The sequence below is a fragment of the Papaver somniferum genome, chromosome 8, assembly GCF_003573695.1.
Source record: "Papaver somniferum cultivar HN1 chromosome 8, ASM357369v1, whole genome shotgun sequence".
NCBI lineage: Eukaryota > Viridiplantae > Streptophyta > Magnoliopsida > Ranunculales > Papaveraceae > Papaver > Papaver somniferum.
This window is the reverse complement of record NC_039365.1, coordinates 88,612,308-88,628,710: the sequence shown is the minus strand read 5'-3', so window position 1 is coordinate 88,628,710 and position 16,403 is coordinate 88,612,308. Positions and strand designations below refer to the sequence as shown.

At 37.0% G+C, this 16,403-nt stretch overlaps 1 protein-coding gene across 1 annotated transcript; it reads right to left on the bottom strand.

The window, feature by feature from the left end:
• Nucleotides 1–5,482: 5,482 nt before the first annotated feature.
• LOC113301946 lies at nucleotides 5,483–12,179 on the bottom strand. The gene is made up of 5 exons (XM_026550780.1): nucleotides 12,026–12,179; nucleotides 9,233–9,295; nucleotides 8,852–9,147; nucleotides 8,669–8,766; nucleotides 5,483–8,573 (listed from the first exon to the last, which is right to left on the bottom strand). Exons 3-5 carry the CDS (start codon nucleotides 9,131–9,133, stop codon nucleotides 8,471–8,473), a joined length of 483 nt encoding a protein of 160 aa, XP_026406565.1. The 5' UTR covers nucleotides 9,134–9,147; nucleotides 9,233–9,295; nucleotides 12,026–12,179; the 3' UTR covers nucleotides 5,483–8,470.
• Nucleotides 12,180–16,403: the final 4,224 nt, after the last annotated feature.

Sequence of the window (16,403 nt, the reverse complement as noted above, 5' to 3'; positions counted from 1 at the left end):
TAGTATTACGTAAGGTGATGTTACTCGGAGAATGGGGATCAATATTGGTTAGAAGCAAAGGACTCATTAGAGCACGACGATTCCTTGAAATACCCATACCAAAGCCCTCGAACTTCTCACCAATAAGATGAGGGCACCAGTAATTATCCAAGAAGCTATCAGGAGTATACAGATAAGACTTGGAAGGGTCGAACTGGTTCCTCTCATGCACCGTAACTATACCCTAGCTACGAAAATCACATTCTCGAAGAATACGCCAGAAGTTTCCATTAGGTTGACACAAATACCTTTGAGGATTAAGACCCGCAAGAACCTCGTACTGGAAGGTGTTTAGAGGATTGTATAAGGGTAGACGAAGCCCCGCCTCTAGCTGGCCTTCTGTAACCACGATCTCATTTGGTCCACATGGCTGCTCGGCGATCTCGCGGGTCAGAATGCCATTCTGTTTGTCAGGATGAGCATAAAAAAGGTCGAATCTCTGAAGATGGTAGTTGGTTTTTAGGTTGTCTAAATACAAGGCAGCTTTCGCTTCCATCTCCGCAGATCTGCTACTTGAACCGTGATGTTTAGATGCAAGTCTATTTTCACCAGTACTGGAAAAGTTCAACAAAGCAAGACCTTTTTGTCAGAAACAGAAACTGATAAAATACAAATGAGAAACAAGCAGAAAAAACAAAACCAAACACTAAGAAACACTAAAGCAACCGAACAAAAACCATAAGACAGTAAGGCAACAATGAACCAGTGATGACGAACACAGAAAATAATCTCAAAAAGGATTGGTACTTACCGCTTTGGTTGATGAGATGGAATTCTTCCATACATGATATGATCTTTCTATAGATGGAGTTAACCATAATAAGGAAAAAGACAAAGAAAACAAAGTTAAATATGATCTTTACAGGAGAAGTGACGAAATGAAAATGAGTACATGACGCACTCTCCTATAAAGATTATATAGAGGAAAAATCCTTTGGATTCGAACCCGCGCCCCAAGTCCAGCAGGTCATAAAGCAGTTACCTGGCGAAAATGCTTGGATGGGGAGAAGATCACCGTGAAAAAGCATGTGCAACGTTCCCACTTCCCAAATACGTACCATTTTCGAAAATGTTGACGCATGTCGTATTGGCGGTTGAAGTAGCGGGGAAGGCGTGGGGGTTCTTACGCCTGCTTCTTCACCTTCTCCATTTCCCAATACTTACGAGCTTTTAATGTAAAAGCTGGTTGACTTGGTCATTAAAATCAAAAATGCTTTACAACCCCAAATTCTTCTCCGTGACGTGTCGTCGTGGCTAATCCTATAATGGGACCCCTGTTTTTTCTTTTAAATCAATGAGAGAATGCCACGTCAGTAAAATGGTGTGTGTGTGGTGGTGTGGGTGGAGGTTTGGGCGCGTTAGTGAAAATCAACAAGCAGCTGCAAAACCCTGGTGCTAGAAAGTAGACAAGACAAAGGAAATAATTTCGAACCTATAAAAGTAATAGTTTTATACAATAAGTCGGCAAGGTCGAGCATTCAAACCATGCCGAATTACAGCAACTCCGGTATTGTTTAAACTTGCAGAAAAAAGAACAAGTTTCTAAAGCAAGTGAAACTGAAAATTGACATAAGTTTAAGAGTTACTGACAAGTCTAAAACCACAATTTAAGAGTTCAAAACATAATAATAGAAGCATAATAACACTAATATATGAAACAAGTTTCATTCATCCTTTTCATTGTTGTTATCTTCCTCCAAATCATCAGCTTTTTCACCATCACTAGCTTTTTCAGCAGCACCAGCTTTTGCATTTCCCTCTATATGGACCTATGTAATCACCAGGCTCATTGTAATAAGGGTTCACTCGAGAAAAGTAAGATTCCTTGAACAAAGTTCTTGGATCAACCTCCTCTTTTTCCTCCTCTGATGATGTGCATTCTTCATAGTTGAGGGGATTGCTAGGATTTTCCATGAACCTTAGGAATTCTTCAGGATACCCATCAGAAGTAACTTTCTTACATGGCAATTATCTTCAGTTTCATCTTTTGGATTATCGAAAAAAAGGATAAATCTTGTCAATCCATTCTAATAGCCTTTTTTTTTGATCGGTTATCCATTCTAATAGCTCTTCTGCATTGTGAACAACACAAGGAATATCTTCTAATTTTTCCTCTGGGAACCTAAACAATACACAAATAAAGATATGAAAATTCTACACATTAAAGCATGAATAATCTAAAGACCATGTATATGTATTAGAGAAAGACCTAAAAAGACCTTAAATGTTGTGTTCTGTACGATTAGTCTTCATATGAAGCTTTAGATGAAACTTGTCCATAAACATTTCTCTGTTGGAACTGTAATATAATGGAAAGGGTTGTTCACATGTTGTTATTGTTTCTAATTATTTATCGATGAGGATCCGTCAACAAAAGGGGTTTGACAAACGAAAATGACAAATCATCACAGCCGTCATTTTTCTTATATTCAAGGGTCTATATTATGTATGATGTGTCACCTATATTGGCTCATATAACCTCATTATACGACTTATAAGCTTAGTCGAGCCATATATCCGAAGTTAAGGAAAGATAAAATGACGACCCTAATAGTTTTCTTAATGGAATTCTTATATGTTTTGTTTTAAATCTAGTTCATGGTTTTTTACTAATTAATCAATTATTTGTTATCAAAATCGGAAGGTACGAGATACTGTTATTAAGCTACAGTACGTATACTATTTTTATGACATGATGCCTTTCGTGATCCCTTGTTTTTTGGTATCCAATTTCAAGGATGAATTCCCGATTTTTCAACAGAGGATTCTAATCTGGATATGCCTAACGCTCTAGTTCATATCATAACATCTTCGTTTTCATTTAAGGTAGTCCTGGAGAAAGCGTTTTCGTAGTGGACCTGTGTGATGACTATAACCATAAAGTTTGTAAGGTTTATTCTCAACCTGTATGATGAGTCCGATGACCATATTCTCAGCTCTATTTCATGTATAAACTTTCGTTGATCTGGATGAAGGCCAACCCATTATCAAGGTGTAACACCAGTCTATATGTGGATTAATTTCTTAAATACTACTGTTTAAATAAATTCTATACCATCGGTAACAAAAACCAAGAGATTTCTACATGGAAAAGAAAGATAACTACCGACGTACTTGAGATTGATAAGATCAGATTATGAGGATACGTTTTGAGAAAATAAAAATAAAAATCTGGCTCGGCTTAAGCTTGAGCCGTAAAGATTCCACATCATATTTAATATGAACCCTTGGATATAAAGAACATGATGGCTGCGATGATTTGTCATTTTCCTTTGTCGAACCCTTTTGTTCACCGATCCGCTCCCATTCTTTATATAGTTAATGTTTTCAGGAGTCTAATTCAACTATAGAATCCTCTCGTTGGTTCTACAATTGTTGTCTTTTAGACGTTCTTGTATTCTCGAGCAATATCCATAATAGAAAAATCAATTCATGGTTTCTTTTTGGTTAGACGCATCGGAAAAAGATTAAATTTTGGTGTGTTTATCTGTTTCTTATTAATACTTTTTCTTAATGTATGAATTACTCCGTTCGTGTCATTTGAACCATCAGTATGAAGTAGTGCATTTCTTCACTAGCGATTGATCGATATGATGGATTATGTTTTGGTTGTTGCAACATGTATGTTTTTACTTTGAAATAATTGAACTCTAGAACTTAGATAGATTGGAAAATTGGATTATCTTAACGTTTTACAAATATGAATACGGACGGTCTTAAACATGCTTAATGTACTGGTGCAACAATTTTACCGCCTCTTCGAGGCAGCAATATTTCAGGGCTGGCCCTGGTGGGCATGATCTTTATGGTACGACCCTTCCGACTAACACCTACATCCTAAGGCCGGCATCCCTGAAAATCATCATTTTCGATTTCTAATCTAATCTGACAATCAAAACACATAAACAGTAACAGGGTTTGAGTTAAGTCTGATAAAATGGTGAGACCTGAAACAAGATATATGTACCAGATAAAAATCTGAGAAAGATACACTAGATAAACACCCAAATGTTGATTCCAACAAAAAAAGGAAATAAGATGCCTATAAAGTAAGGTCAAACTTTACTAAGCAAGGACCTCGGAGTTGAGAAAAGTATTGTCTGGATGCAATGTCAAAAAGCGAGTGTTTACATTGCACCGTATTTAGAATGACTAGGTCAGGTAGTGGAAGGAGGCAATGATACCGGCGTACCGCAACTTAACAGAGCGAAGTGAGAAGCTGGATATTCTCAGAATGACAATTTTTTCATAAAACCGGTGTATGCATAAACTTTCGGTCTAGATTATCTCCATTTTCGTTCTTACATTTATACATTAGATAATGAAAATCCAAAATAGACAAGGCCCGATCTCTCTTTCTCTAATGGAATGAAATTAAAACAGACGTCTGAGAAAATCAAGGCAAATAATAAGGTTTCACTCAGAATACTCGGTGGACTGATATGAATCACTATCACTAGGAATCGACTTGCCTCTACCTGTATCAACGGCAACGGTGTTGATAGCATCGCGACGAGAGCTAGCGCCGATTTCAGTAGAATAGGGGAGAGATTCGGTCAAAGCAAGCTGATCACAAGCATTCTTAAGCTGTTGATTGAGCTGCACAATTTTATCCTCCAGAAGCTTTTCATTTGGCTCAAGCTGCCTACATTTGGCGCTAAGATCTGCAACCTGACGAGTTAAACTCAAGCTGTTGGATCTTTCCATCTCCAGCCTAGCTGCTGATCGCTGTCGTATGCCTCAAAAATAAATTACACTTTCTTACTACTCAAAATATAAATATAACAAGGGCAAGAAAGGATCATTCCCACAGACAGGACTAAGGTTGTCAAATTGTTTCGGTTTCCTATAAATACCAATGGGGGGTTTTGTGATTTTTTATATACTAAAATAAAATAAAAACAAAACAAAGAAATAAGCAAGCAAATCAAATAGCGCAGATATTGGTTAAGGATTCATCTTCATTCACAAACATGCTTTTTAACAATAACTAGAATTGATATTTAATCTCTCTTTTATCAAAGGCCGTAAGATACCTTGATCGCAAGTATATCCCGCAAATCTCCTCTTGTCGTCAACAAACACATTAAAAGATGCGAATATGAATTATATCTTAGAGAACAACCTAACGTGTAAAAGCACTAATCAAATTTAATTTCCTAGATGCATTAAGCTCTATGAAATCAGGCCAATCAAAGCAATCGAACGTGTAAAAGCACTAATCCGATTTAACAAAGGTTATGACTCACTTGTGACTACTAGGATGTATCACTGCAAGCAATAATCACAATTATGCTACTTGTCATCAGGAATCTATCACTTTTGCGTATAATAAATCCTAATCTAGCAATAGAGATGAAAACAAACTCGATTGATTCTAAACTCAACCAAACAAACATTCAAATCATGTAACAATATTAATGGTGAATCATAAACGATAATATGGAGACAAAACTAATTCATTGCATAAAAACCCATATTTGGAAATCCAACTTATTCCTTAAATCAATGATAAAATTAAGTACTCATGTTAAAGGAGTTCATCACAAGAAGGAATAGAAAAGCCATCATGTTCTAAACCCTAGAACCAAAGTAGAAGAAGATGAGATATTCAAGCCCCCTCATGTGTAAAGAGATATCCCTTTTATATAGTCTCTGCCTTGGTCACACACCCGAGTGAAGCCCAGTGAGAGCAGGTCCACGTCCAACCAAGCCATCTCTGGATCACTGAGTCGACTCGGTCGTAACCGATCCCCGACGAGTTTTGACTGTTTCTGATAAGTTCCCAGCCGATTCCGGCCATTATTCTCTACACAGTTTCAACTCCCAACATTCATCTGCTCTTCCCATTCCTTCCTCAGCCAATTACAAACTCTACTTCAGGCCATGCTATTCACTATCCAAAACTACCAATGCTCCAGCTTCCAACATCTCAGCTCTACCCAATTCCATTCAGTCACAGATGCAACTCACAGCCTATTCCATTGATCAATTCATTACCACCATTATCAGTCCATCTACCTGCAATTCAGCTCAGCCATCTTGCAACTTCTCAGTCCAATACTCTGCAATACAACCAATGCACCCATGACAATCACCAGTTCTACCTTAGTTTGAGCTTCAATTCACCTACACCCTTCACAACAGTGCAGCTTCAATATCACTTCCTCCAGCTCAGTTCCATATGCTCGTCACAGTTTGCATAAATTCCTCCAGCTTCAGGCACCAACATCCTCAGCTCAACCATAGCCCAGCATCAACCATTTCCCTGTAAGCTCTATCACTTTCCACTGACTCCATTTCAGTTCTTCTCGGCACCAGCTGCACACTATGGCTCTGTAACTGCATCACTTGCACAAACTTCTCAGTCTTCTAGGTGCAACAGCAGCACCATCTCCCTGTATACCAAACACAATACCTTATTGCTCCAATTCGGCTTTTTTTGCTCCTCCAACTCTATAACATCTCCACTGTAAACCAGTTTCAATTCATCTGCTGCTTCTCAGAATCCTTTGTAAACATACACCAACAACTTCACTGCTGCCTCAAACCAACAACCCATTTCAGTTCAGCTCAAATCTCGACCAAACTGGTAGCACAGCTCCATTTCCTCGCAACCTAACAAGCATACATCTATCGATTAATATTCATTCATTCATATACATACTACAAAACCAGTTTCACTTCACGCCAAAGTCACTGCTGGCACTCAGCCTTCAGCTCATATACTTCCATTCCATAATACCCATCAATTGCAATTGCTTCTCGTTGATCAACAACCATCAGTTCCAGCCACTTGTGAACCTCAGTATCAATTCCTTCCTTCCCTTCTTAGCTTCACCACTTTCATCTCTTGCTGAGAAACACGAAATCAATGCAGCACAATCCATCTTCAGTCTCTGCCATCACCATGACCTGTACAGCTGAAAATACCGCCAGAACCATTCCATCTTTACTAGTAATCTTCCTTCTGTTGCAGCATCACCAATTCGAGCACAACCAGAACCTCATCCAACTGCAATTCCAGCCTACAGCTCTACCAGAAACCACCAAGAATACAACACCACCATGTTCTGGTACCATGTTCTGGCTTCCCTTGTAATATTATTCACCAGCTGCATAAGCTTATTCTGCAATTCTCAACCATTGTGCATCACAGAACTAACTTCATTTCACTCGCACGCGATACCCATTAGGCACATTTCTTCTCTATCTCAGGTCTTCTTTGTTGTCTTTCAACACCAACAACACCATATTCGAACCAATCTCAACTGCCACAAACAAATCCAGCTTCATTCCTCTGCAATCTTTCACTGCTTGAGCCATTCTCCATTTCCTTCAGCACCATCAACTCTGAAGTACCAGCTCCATTATCTCAGTCATACACACAAGTACCAGCTTTAGCACCCATTTCAGCTCCAAGATCTGCTCAGCTCATTTGCAACAGCATCATTCTGCACACTACAGCCACCAGTCTCCTATCCTGCACATTCACCTTCCAGCCATCTCCTCTGTGTTCTTCTCAGTGAAACCATCCCGATATCACCTCTTCTTGACCAAATTCAGTACTTCACTCATCTGAAATCCAGTTACTGACAGATACTCATTCATTCATCATCTTTGATACCATTAGCTGCAGCTTCAATTTCGAGGCATCTCTCTGCCAAGCACAAATACATGGCAACAGCTGAATCAAATCCATATCATCCAACAGTTTCAGACCTCCTTTCTCCTTCATTACTGTCTTCACCAGCAACTCAATAAATTCATCAGCAGCCATCATCATTCTTTCTCCCTAATAACGATTCCAACACAGACCCATGCTCTAATTCTTTACAAACTCTTCAATCAAACCCATGTTGCTATCTCAGCACCACCATCTCAACCAAACCACTTCAGAATCTCATGAATTCGTATCCTCAAGAGAAATTGAGAGCAACCCCTGTCTTCTAATGCCTTCCATGGCTCTAGAATCACCAAACCCATCTCCTAATTTGACATTTACAGTTCACTCATCATTTGAATCTCAGTTCTCAATCACCCTGGACTCGAACCCTATCTTCACCTGAATCCGATTCTTCTCTCGGTTGAACAGAACAGTAGCCATCCCCATTTTATCTTCGATTTGGCCTCTCTCATCAATTCGAGCAACAATAACTCGATTTCCTTCCCAATCTCTCTCAATTTGGAGCTGCCTCCCTTTCTGTCTCTGCCTATTTACTCCCAGGTAGAGAAAATGATTTGGGAAGTAATGTTCTCGATTTAGGGTTAGAAATGTTGGGACTGTTATTGGCACCCCACGGGTGATGATAAGGGCCACTGAAGTGATATTTGGCTTGTCAGTTCCAGATAACTGACAGCCTATTCTTTCTTGCTTAACTGTCGGTTTTGAGAAACTGACAGGTTGTTCATCACCTCTTTCTTGCACAACCTAGCCGGCTCCAAATATATTTCGCCCGCCAATTGATCTTTTTGCTCTTTTCGCTCCAAATGGATGATTTCTCCTTTTTTTGCTCCCAAAGACTCTATTGCACCTAATAACTCAAAACTAAACATAAGAGATGCAGTTCACAAGAATAATAGCAAAGACAGCATAAATAATAGATATAAAATTAGGTATTTTAGACACCTATCAACTGCCAACATCGAACGTGCAGAAGGGGCTTCATCGGCTTTCTGCTGCAATTGCCTTGAAAAATGAACCCCTCTAACAAATTCGTTCATTAACTGACAAAATACTTAGCTAATCAGTTAAAATTAATAGATAACACAGACGAAGCAAGAAAGTCTTACGAAATGGAGAAATTCCTACCGAGACAAGTTTTGATGCCATCCGAGTCTCTACCTCGGAAAGACTAGAGGATGGTGAGTCTAGTACAAATTTTAGTGCGGTTGCACCATCTGAGTCGCTATGCCATACTGGAGAAGCCGGACCCGGACCGAAACCCGGAGAATCCCATTTCTTTTTAGATGAGGAGAAAAGGGTCAGAAAAGACGGACTCGGGTCGAAATCCGGAGGATTTTGGAATGGAACCTTAGAGGAAGATACTTTATCTCTTTTCCTTTTGGATTGGGAAGAAAAACCGAGCTCCATTGATATTTTTTTATCTACAATAAATGAGAAAGAATGAATAATCAGAAGACATGGGATACTTCTTTTACGCTCAAAAATAAAGTATTACTAAAAACTCACGATGAAAAGGAAAGGCTTTCAGCTTCAAAGTCTCAGTTGTTCGAATACCATGCTCCCATGGACCTGAAAAGATGAGGGGGCACTTATCATTAATCTTAGTACCATCCAACTCTTTGAACATATCTGGATTTTCATTTTCAAAGCTGAGGGATAACTCCGGATTTGTACAAAAGATGTTCTTTAGATAAGAACCAGGGATGGTTCGAACTTCATAATAAGAACACAATTTCCCAACAGTTATCTTCCTTTCTTCAGGAAGAGAATGATTCCGAAAAATTATGGTAGACATGTAATTAAAAAATTTCGACACCATCTCCGCGGGAGAAAGATTCTTAATATACAGAAACTTATAAACAAATGGATAAATGGGAATCACGAATCCACACTGCAAGTGCGATTTTGGAATCAGTAATTCTCCTTCCTTCAAATCTCTAACATCACAGACGTTAATCTTATACGGGAAAGGCCAGCGAACCTCTATACCATAACAGGTCGGAATCTCATAAAATTCAAAAATCTTTTCAGGTCGAGTTGGAACTGGTACCATAGCCATTATAAGAACATAGGAAAAGATGACTTTGGAAAGGATTGGTAAAAAGGATTGAAAAACTTTGAAAGAGAAAAGTAAATGATACACAATTTTAAACTCAACAGTTTTCAAAAATAAATAAATGGTCAACTTCTCTAATCCATGGTAAGGCTAGTTGGAGGAAAGTGGGGGTACTTGGCATTTTCGAAGAAAAGGCGTTACAAAATTTTCCCAATTTCTCCAACTCCCTCCGCACTCACGTTACAAAACAATAAATACGTGCCTATGAATAAATGATGAAATAAACTAGGGATGGCTCAAAAAAATTAGCCAGTAAGAAAACGTAGAAAATACAGAGTAGTCTGCATTGCTTAAATAAATACATGACTAGAAAACAGGCCTAACTCATGCTTACTACAATCAAGAGCTCAACTGAGTGTTACTAACAACGAATCCTTATCCAGCATTAATAGGATTTCATTTCATTTCATTGATATGCACCATGCATAACAACTAAATATGTAAAAGACTTATTATCTTTTAACAGAGCATCGTTGTTCCTTGGAATTACAGAAATCAACCATATCAATTAATTGCATAGGCTACCATCATTGAAGCGTTATGTAGTTCAAACTGTAACACCTCGATTTTAGGATCCGGATCTTACCCAGATCCCATTCCCGAAAACCCGAAATACTACGTTGATATCATAGCCGAAGCCCAGTTACTAAGTCCAAGATCATTAAGCAATTCATTTGGGCTTAATTAATTTATGTTCGTTTTAATAATTCAATCGCAGCGGAATACTTAAAAAATTATTTAGAAAAAAATTTAACCGTTGATTTAACCTAATTTCATAGAACCGGAAACAAAACATATTTTGGTTCTCAAATAAAAATATTAGCATCGTTCAAGTCTTAGGGTTTAATTAATAAATAACAGTTTCAACACCAAATTGTAAAACCGATAACAGGGCAAGGTAGATTTCTAGAATTTTACAGGTTTCACACAAGTCCCAAAGTTTATGATATTTAACACTGCTAGCACTATTGGTCATAAAGTTTATAGAATTTTTAAATAAAGTTTAATATACATAGACCACAATCAAACTCGTAGTTGACCGACACTATAGAAAAACAAAACTATGAAACTCCGTTTTAGAAAAATCATATCAAATCATACGTAACTCATAATTGAATGCAGTGTGTCATTTTAGAAAGATAAAAGGTAGATGTGTATTTTCTCGTAAGACACTAAGGTCTAAAAATCAGTGGATCATAATTTTAAAATAGGTTCTTTAGGAGATATTTACAACTACCAAATGTTTGTTGTATTTAACACGGATACAAATAATTATTTTAAAAATATGTATACCGCTCAGAAAATTCTAAATTTTTTACAAGAATGTCCCTTAAGATGTTTTAAATTTATTACATAAAGAATGAAACCAAAACCTATCAGGAATTTAAAATGATAAACAGTCAACTCAACATCGTACAATATTTTATAGCCTTAAATCTAAGACTAACTACATCTTTGAACTAGAATTTTACGCATAAATAATAATTAGAATATCCAAAATTATTCTAATTAAAGACCCGATATAGTTAAATTGGTCACCGTAATTTAATTCCAAACTTACGAGGAAAACTAATTAAGATAAAAAAAAGGTTCACATATTATGTTATAATCGCACATGCTGGACCGTTAAACAGCTTCCTACGTACCCAAAGGGATCAAGCACGACCGTAGTTCATCAAACAATAATTTGAACATAAACTGGTCAAACAATTAGACCCACAGTTACCTGACAAAACATTAAATATTGCTCGCCCTCTGGGATCCTGTTCATATTTCGGGAGCCCGTTTAAAGATAAACATAAAAATAATCTGCTCGTCACACAGAGCCTTTTAAAAATAAACACACCAAAATCCGCTCGTCCCAGGAAGCCCCACATGGGTTTAGCAATCATATAGGAGGCAACCATCAACTCCTAATGAGCCCCATGCGGTTTAGGGAAAAACAACCATCCCAAGGATATTTCGTACCCTATCAACCATGAATATTTAGTGGTTGATGCCCAAGGACCCTCCTACATTCATAATCATGTTTATAACAATATCTTGCAATCAATTCATATCAATAATATATTCAATAATTATGAAGTTTTGATATTAACAACCACACATCATCATGATAATTAGATCATACAAACACAAATAAAACTGAAACCAAAATCAATTTGTTCTTCTGTTGCACTTACCTCGATCGTTAGGAAGTAATCCCGAAGAATAAAAAGAAATAGCAGATGAACCAGCAACTCCCCTTGCAAGAAGCGAAAACCAAAAGCTAAACAGTATAGTCACCAAGTTCTCGGGTCCTATGTTCTCCACCAAAAGAAGACGAGAACCACTCTTTTTCTATATTATTCATCTCATTTTGCGCCGCCCATATTTTCTAGGTTTTCCACCTTTTTGTTTTCTTCCCGCGGGTCTCATATTATCCTAAGAAAACCTCAATGCTAAACGGTGACGTAATTTAGTCAACCCAAATATTATCCTATATAATTCACACCCATTGTTTGGTTGCCACGTCCAAACCTATATACACTACACCAACATGGCGTATTGGATTAGAATTTAAATAGATATTTAACAATCCTAAAGATTTCTAAGTATTCGATTAGGATTTATAATGAATCATTAAATATCCATGATATTCATTTAGGATAGTTTTGGATTCCACGTATATCCTAGGTATTCAATTCATTTAAGATTTCTTAGGATAGTTGAGGGCCAAGATACATGGGGATTCTTATGGATATTTGTAGACAAAATATGTATGTTATTATCTTATATCAATTTCAACCCATACCGCAAGAGTTTCATGGATGGATTCTTATGGACAATTTTTTTATTTTTTATCACATCATGCTACCCACCACCAATCACCGCATCACCACCAATAACAACCACCACTGACCACCACCACCACCAGTAACAACCATTACTAATCACCACCATCGACCACCAACTACCACCACCGAAAACAATCACCACAGTCACCACCAACCACCATCACTGCCAACCTCCACACATCACCCACCACCTCAACTTATCGATGGTTTTTTTTTTTTGAAAGAAATATATGATGCAATTTGTAAATCTGAACTAATCTTAACTTATCTATTATAATCCAAAATTGTATATCTATAGGAATCTGTAAGATTCATTTAAGAAACATTATAAATCCACTAGATTCAGCCAAACGACTATATGTTTTTATCCATACAAATCCTGATCCAATACACCCTGTAATTCAAAACCACATGTTCCTAGTGGGAATAAATTATGGCCTACGAAAGTGATATGAACAGTATATCCTAGACTAAATTCATGTATATGAAATTCTATTAATGGACACAATATCCAATAGCAAATTGACACGTAGCAATAGATAAATATCAACCAATGAGAAATCCTTAATAACAACAAAAAGACCATTACTAATTATTTTTAATTATTCTTATATGATTAATAAGCCCGGCGTACCCGTTTGATAGGTTTAGGAAATGTTCATTTTAGCAAACTATAATCCCTGCCAAGTGCCAACAGGAAAAAAAACAAGAACTTACCAAAACACCTTAATTAAATTTTTAAGATGCACCCAATTAATTAATCTTAATTAGCACAATATAAAAAGATAAACATTTCCAAAAGAATTCTCAAAATATCCTTTAAAATAAAATGACCATTTTACTCTTAAATATCCTTAAAAGTTTTGGACAGGTATTACACAAACAACTTAGCTAGTATGATTCTATCTACAACGGATGCATGCCAAACCCTGGGAGAGTATAATGTTGAATCTACCATAAGCAACTAAACACAATAAAAGCAGCGCAGATAAAAGGATAACTCTGCAGTTAGCCATCGATTCATCAAAGTTAGCCAGGGATTCATCTAAGCTGAATTGAAGCTGAATATTGTATTGGATCTTAGAGCGTATTACAAAATAGGAAAGAATGTGGAAGATCATCATGTCCTATTTATACAAATCATTTCAATTTGTCATTAAAGAGGACCCACTCAGTAAAATGTGTTTTATAAGTTACTTAATGCGGACCCACTCACTAAAACGCTTTTTTTTTTCTCTGACTCAATTTCATCCCTGAACTTCATTCAATTGATGTTCCTAGATAAATAACCCCAATTGAATATTTCTCAAACCTAGCTTCTAGGGTTACTGTTTTTGATAAGAAAGAAGATAAATGTTGACTGGCTGAGAGAGGTAAAGATAAGAGTTTATTATTTTTTCGGCAATGCTAGACTGCGCCCTAGTGGCTAATTAATGGTTTTGCAATATTTGATTTTCAAAGGTTTAGATGGACATTTGAAATCTGGGGTTATTGTTAACGATGAAGAAGATTCAGAGAACTTATTTTTCAGAGAAAAAAGAAAAACTAAGACGTGGCTTAGTCTACTTTTTCATTTAGGACAGCTAAGCATTTCATGTCATCTTGGGCGCAGACTAGGGTGTTGTATGGGGCGGAGAAAAGCATTTCCGTATTTTTTTTCTTTAATTTTTTTTCTTGGTAAAGATAAGAGTTTAATGATGCCCCAGTTTTTCAACGAGACGGTTTTCGTACTGGTTAACATATCTTACTGCCAAAGGGCAAACAAGTCCCGCTTAAGTTTATGCCTTTATGACTACCATCTTTCCCCAACTAAAATGCTTCTGAATGGAGTCATATTTAGAACATGTTTTTAGCCATATTTTTCCTTTCCATTGAAGGCTAATGCTACCCCGCACGACAGTGCAGGGCACATATATAAGCTAGCGGGTTCATTGCCGTTAGATTATCAAATCTCGAATCTCTAGGAGAAGGATTCATCTAGTAGTAAAGTTAATTATTATTAGGTCCTCCAAACTTATATCGAACCATTTCATCTAGTAGTCTGATATCTCTTATACGCTCATCCTGGCATTGAAACTCTAAATAATGGACTAATTTTACTATTAAAGTAAACACCAGACCGACTAAAATTCAAAAACTTACTAATAATTACCAAAATTATTAAGGTTATCAAGAATACATGTTATATTGTGCATATCAGCTTTGGTAAAGATGTGAATATCGTCTGCAACTGCAAATAAGAGATCCTAATACAACCTATTCAATATTTTCGTGTGAGTTGGACAAGATTACCCTCTCACAAACAACTCTACGCGTTTCTAACCAAGAGTCCTTCCTATTTACTTATTCGTCTTAAATATGCAGAACAGTTTGAAACTCTGAAAACCCAATTTCATTATAATGTAAATCCATCTAAATTTTAAACACTTGATCACAGAAATTATATCTTCAACAAAGGTAGAACCACCGTATAGAAATTACACTTCGATATACACATTCCTACTCGTAAATATTTTGACGACCCTAGTCATTCCCATACTTTCGTGGCTGTCAATTCAAAACACACCATCTGGATGATGTTAACCCCAAAAATTCAAAAATACTTTAGTTTCTGGCCAAATATTAGGGCTTAATTTTAAAGCGGGCCCTGCTTTTCCTCGTGTGCAAGGTGGGGAAGAAATCTACGGAAGATATAAATGAAAAAGGTGTTGTAAATGTAGGGATAATCCCTCGGTACAGAACATTTATGTATTAACTGCTGAATGATAAATAATAGGAGTGAAAATTAGGCTTCTTCTACTACATAAAGTAGGTACAGATCATTTCTGTATTAACTGTCGAGTGCTAAATAATAGGAGTGAAAATTAGACTTCTTCTTTTATATAAAGTAGGTGGGAGAGAAACATAGATAATAATTCCAACAGCCGAATGAGTGAGTGTATAAGAGATATTAGACTTCTAAGATGAAGATCGTAGTCTGAACTCCCCGCAATAGAACTAAGAGTGAAGGAAGTAGTTGTAAAGAGAACATGGATAGAATTTCCTTGATCCAAGTGTGTATTAGCCGAGACAAAAGAAAGGCACCCGTCACAGATCTGAGGTTGAGTCACTTAGACGAAGAAGTCGAGACCACTCGATTATCTTTGGTGAGACCAACGCTTGACATGACGAGTGAGAAGGAATTACTGGAAGTTCAGAAATTTTTATCTGGGAGGTGGTCCACTGTTGGATTTCTGGATTTATCTGAAAGGAAGCTCGGAGCCGGAGCAGAAGAGGTATTTAAATTCTGGCCTTCAAGGCTCTCGGATTTTGGTGACTCTGTGGTAGGTGAACTGATGATCAACCAAAAGAAACTAGTAAGTATGAGCACAAAGTAAAAATACCCTACTAAAATATACCTCCTTTTAATCTTATTGAAATATTTATTGTTTATTCTTACAAATGGATTTCTAAATATATCTATCTTTGCTTATTCAGGATTAGTTTGTTATGTATCTTCATATGGGTGTCGACACTCAATGAACCGAGTTTATACTTTGCAGAGTGAGGTATCCGAGCTTCGTGAAGGACTAGAAAAGGCTCAGAAGATACTTGTCGCCTTCATTAAAGACTCCCACAAGTCGCTCGGGGATGCCCGATCCTCATTATCAGTTATGATTTCAGGTTTGCCTCGTTTTCTCTCGATCTACTTTTCTTCATAATTAATTCAGTGAATCAGGGGACG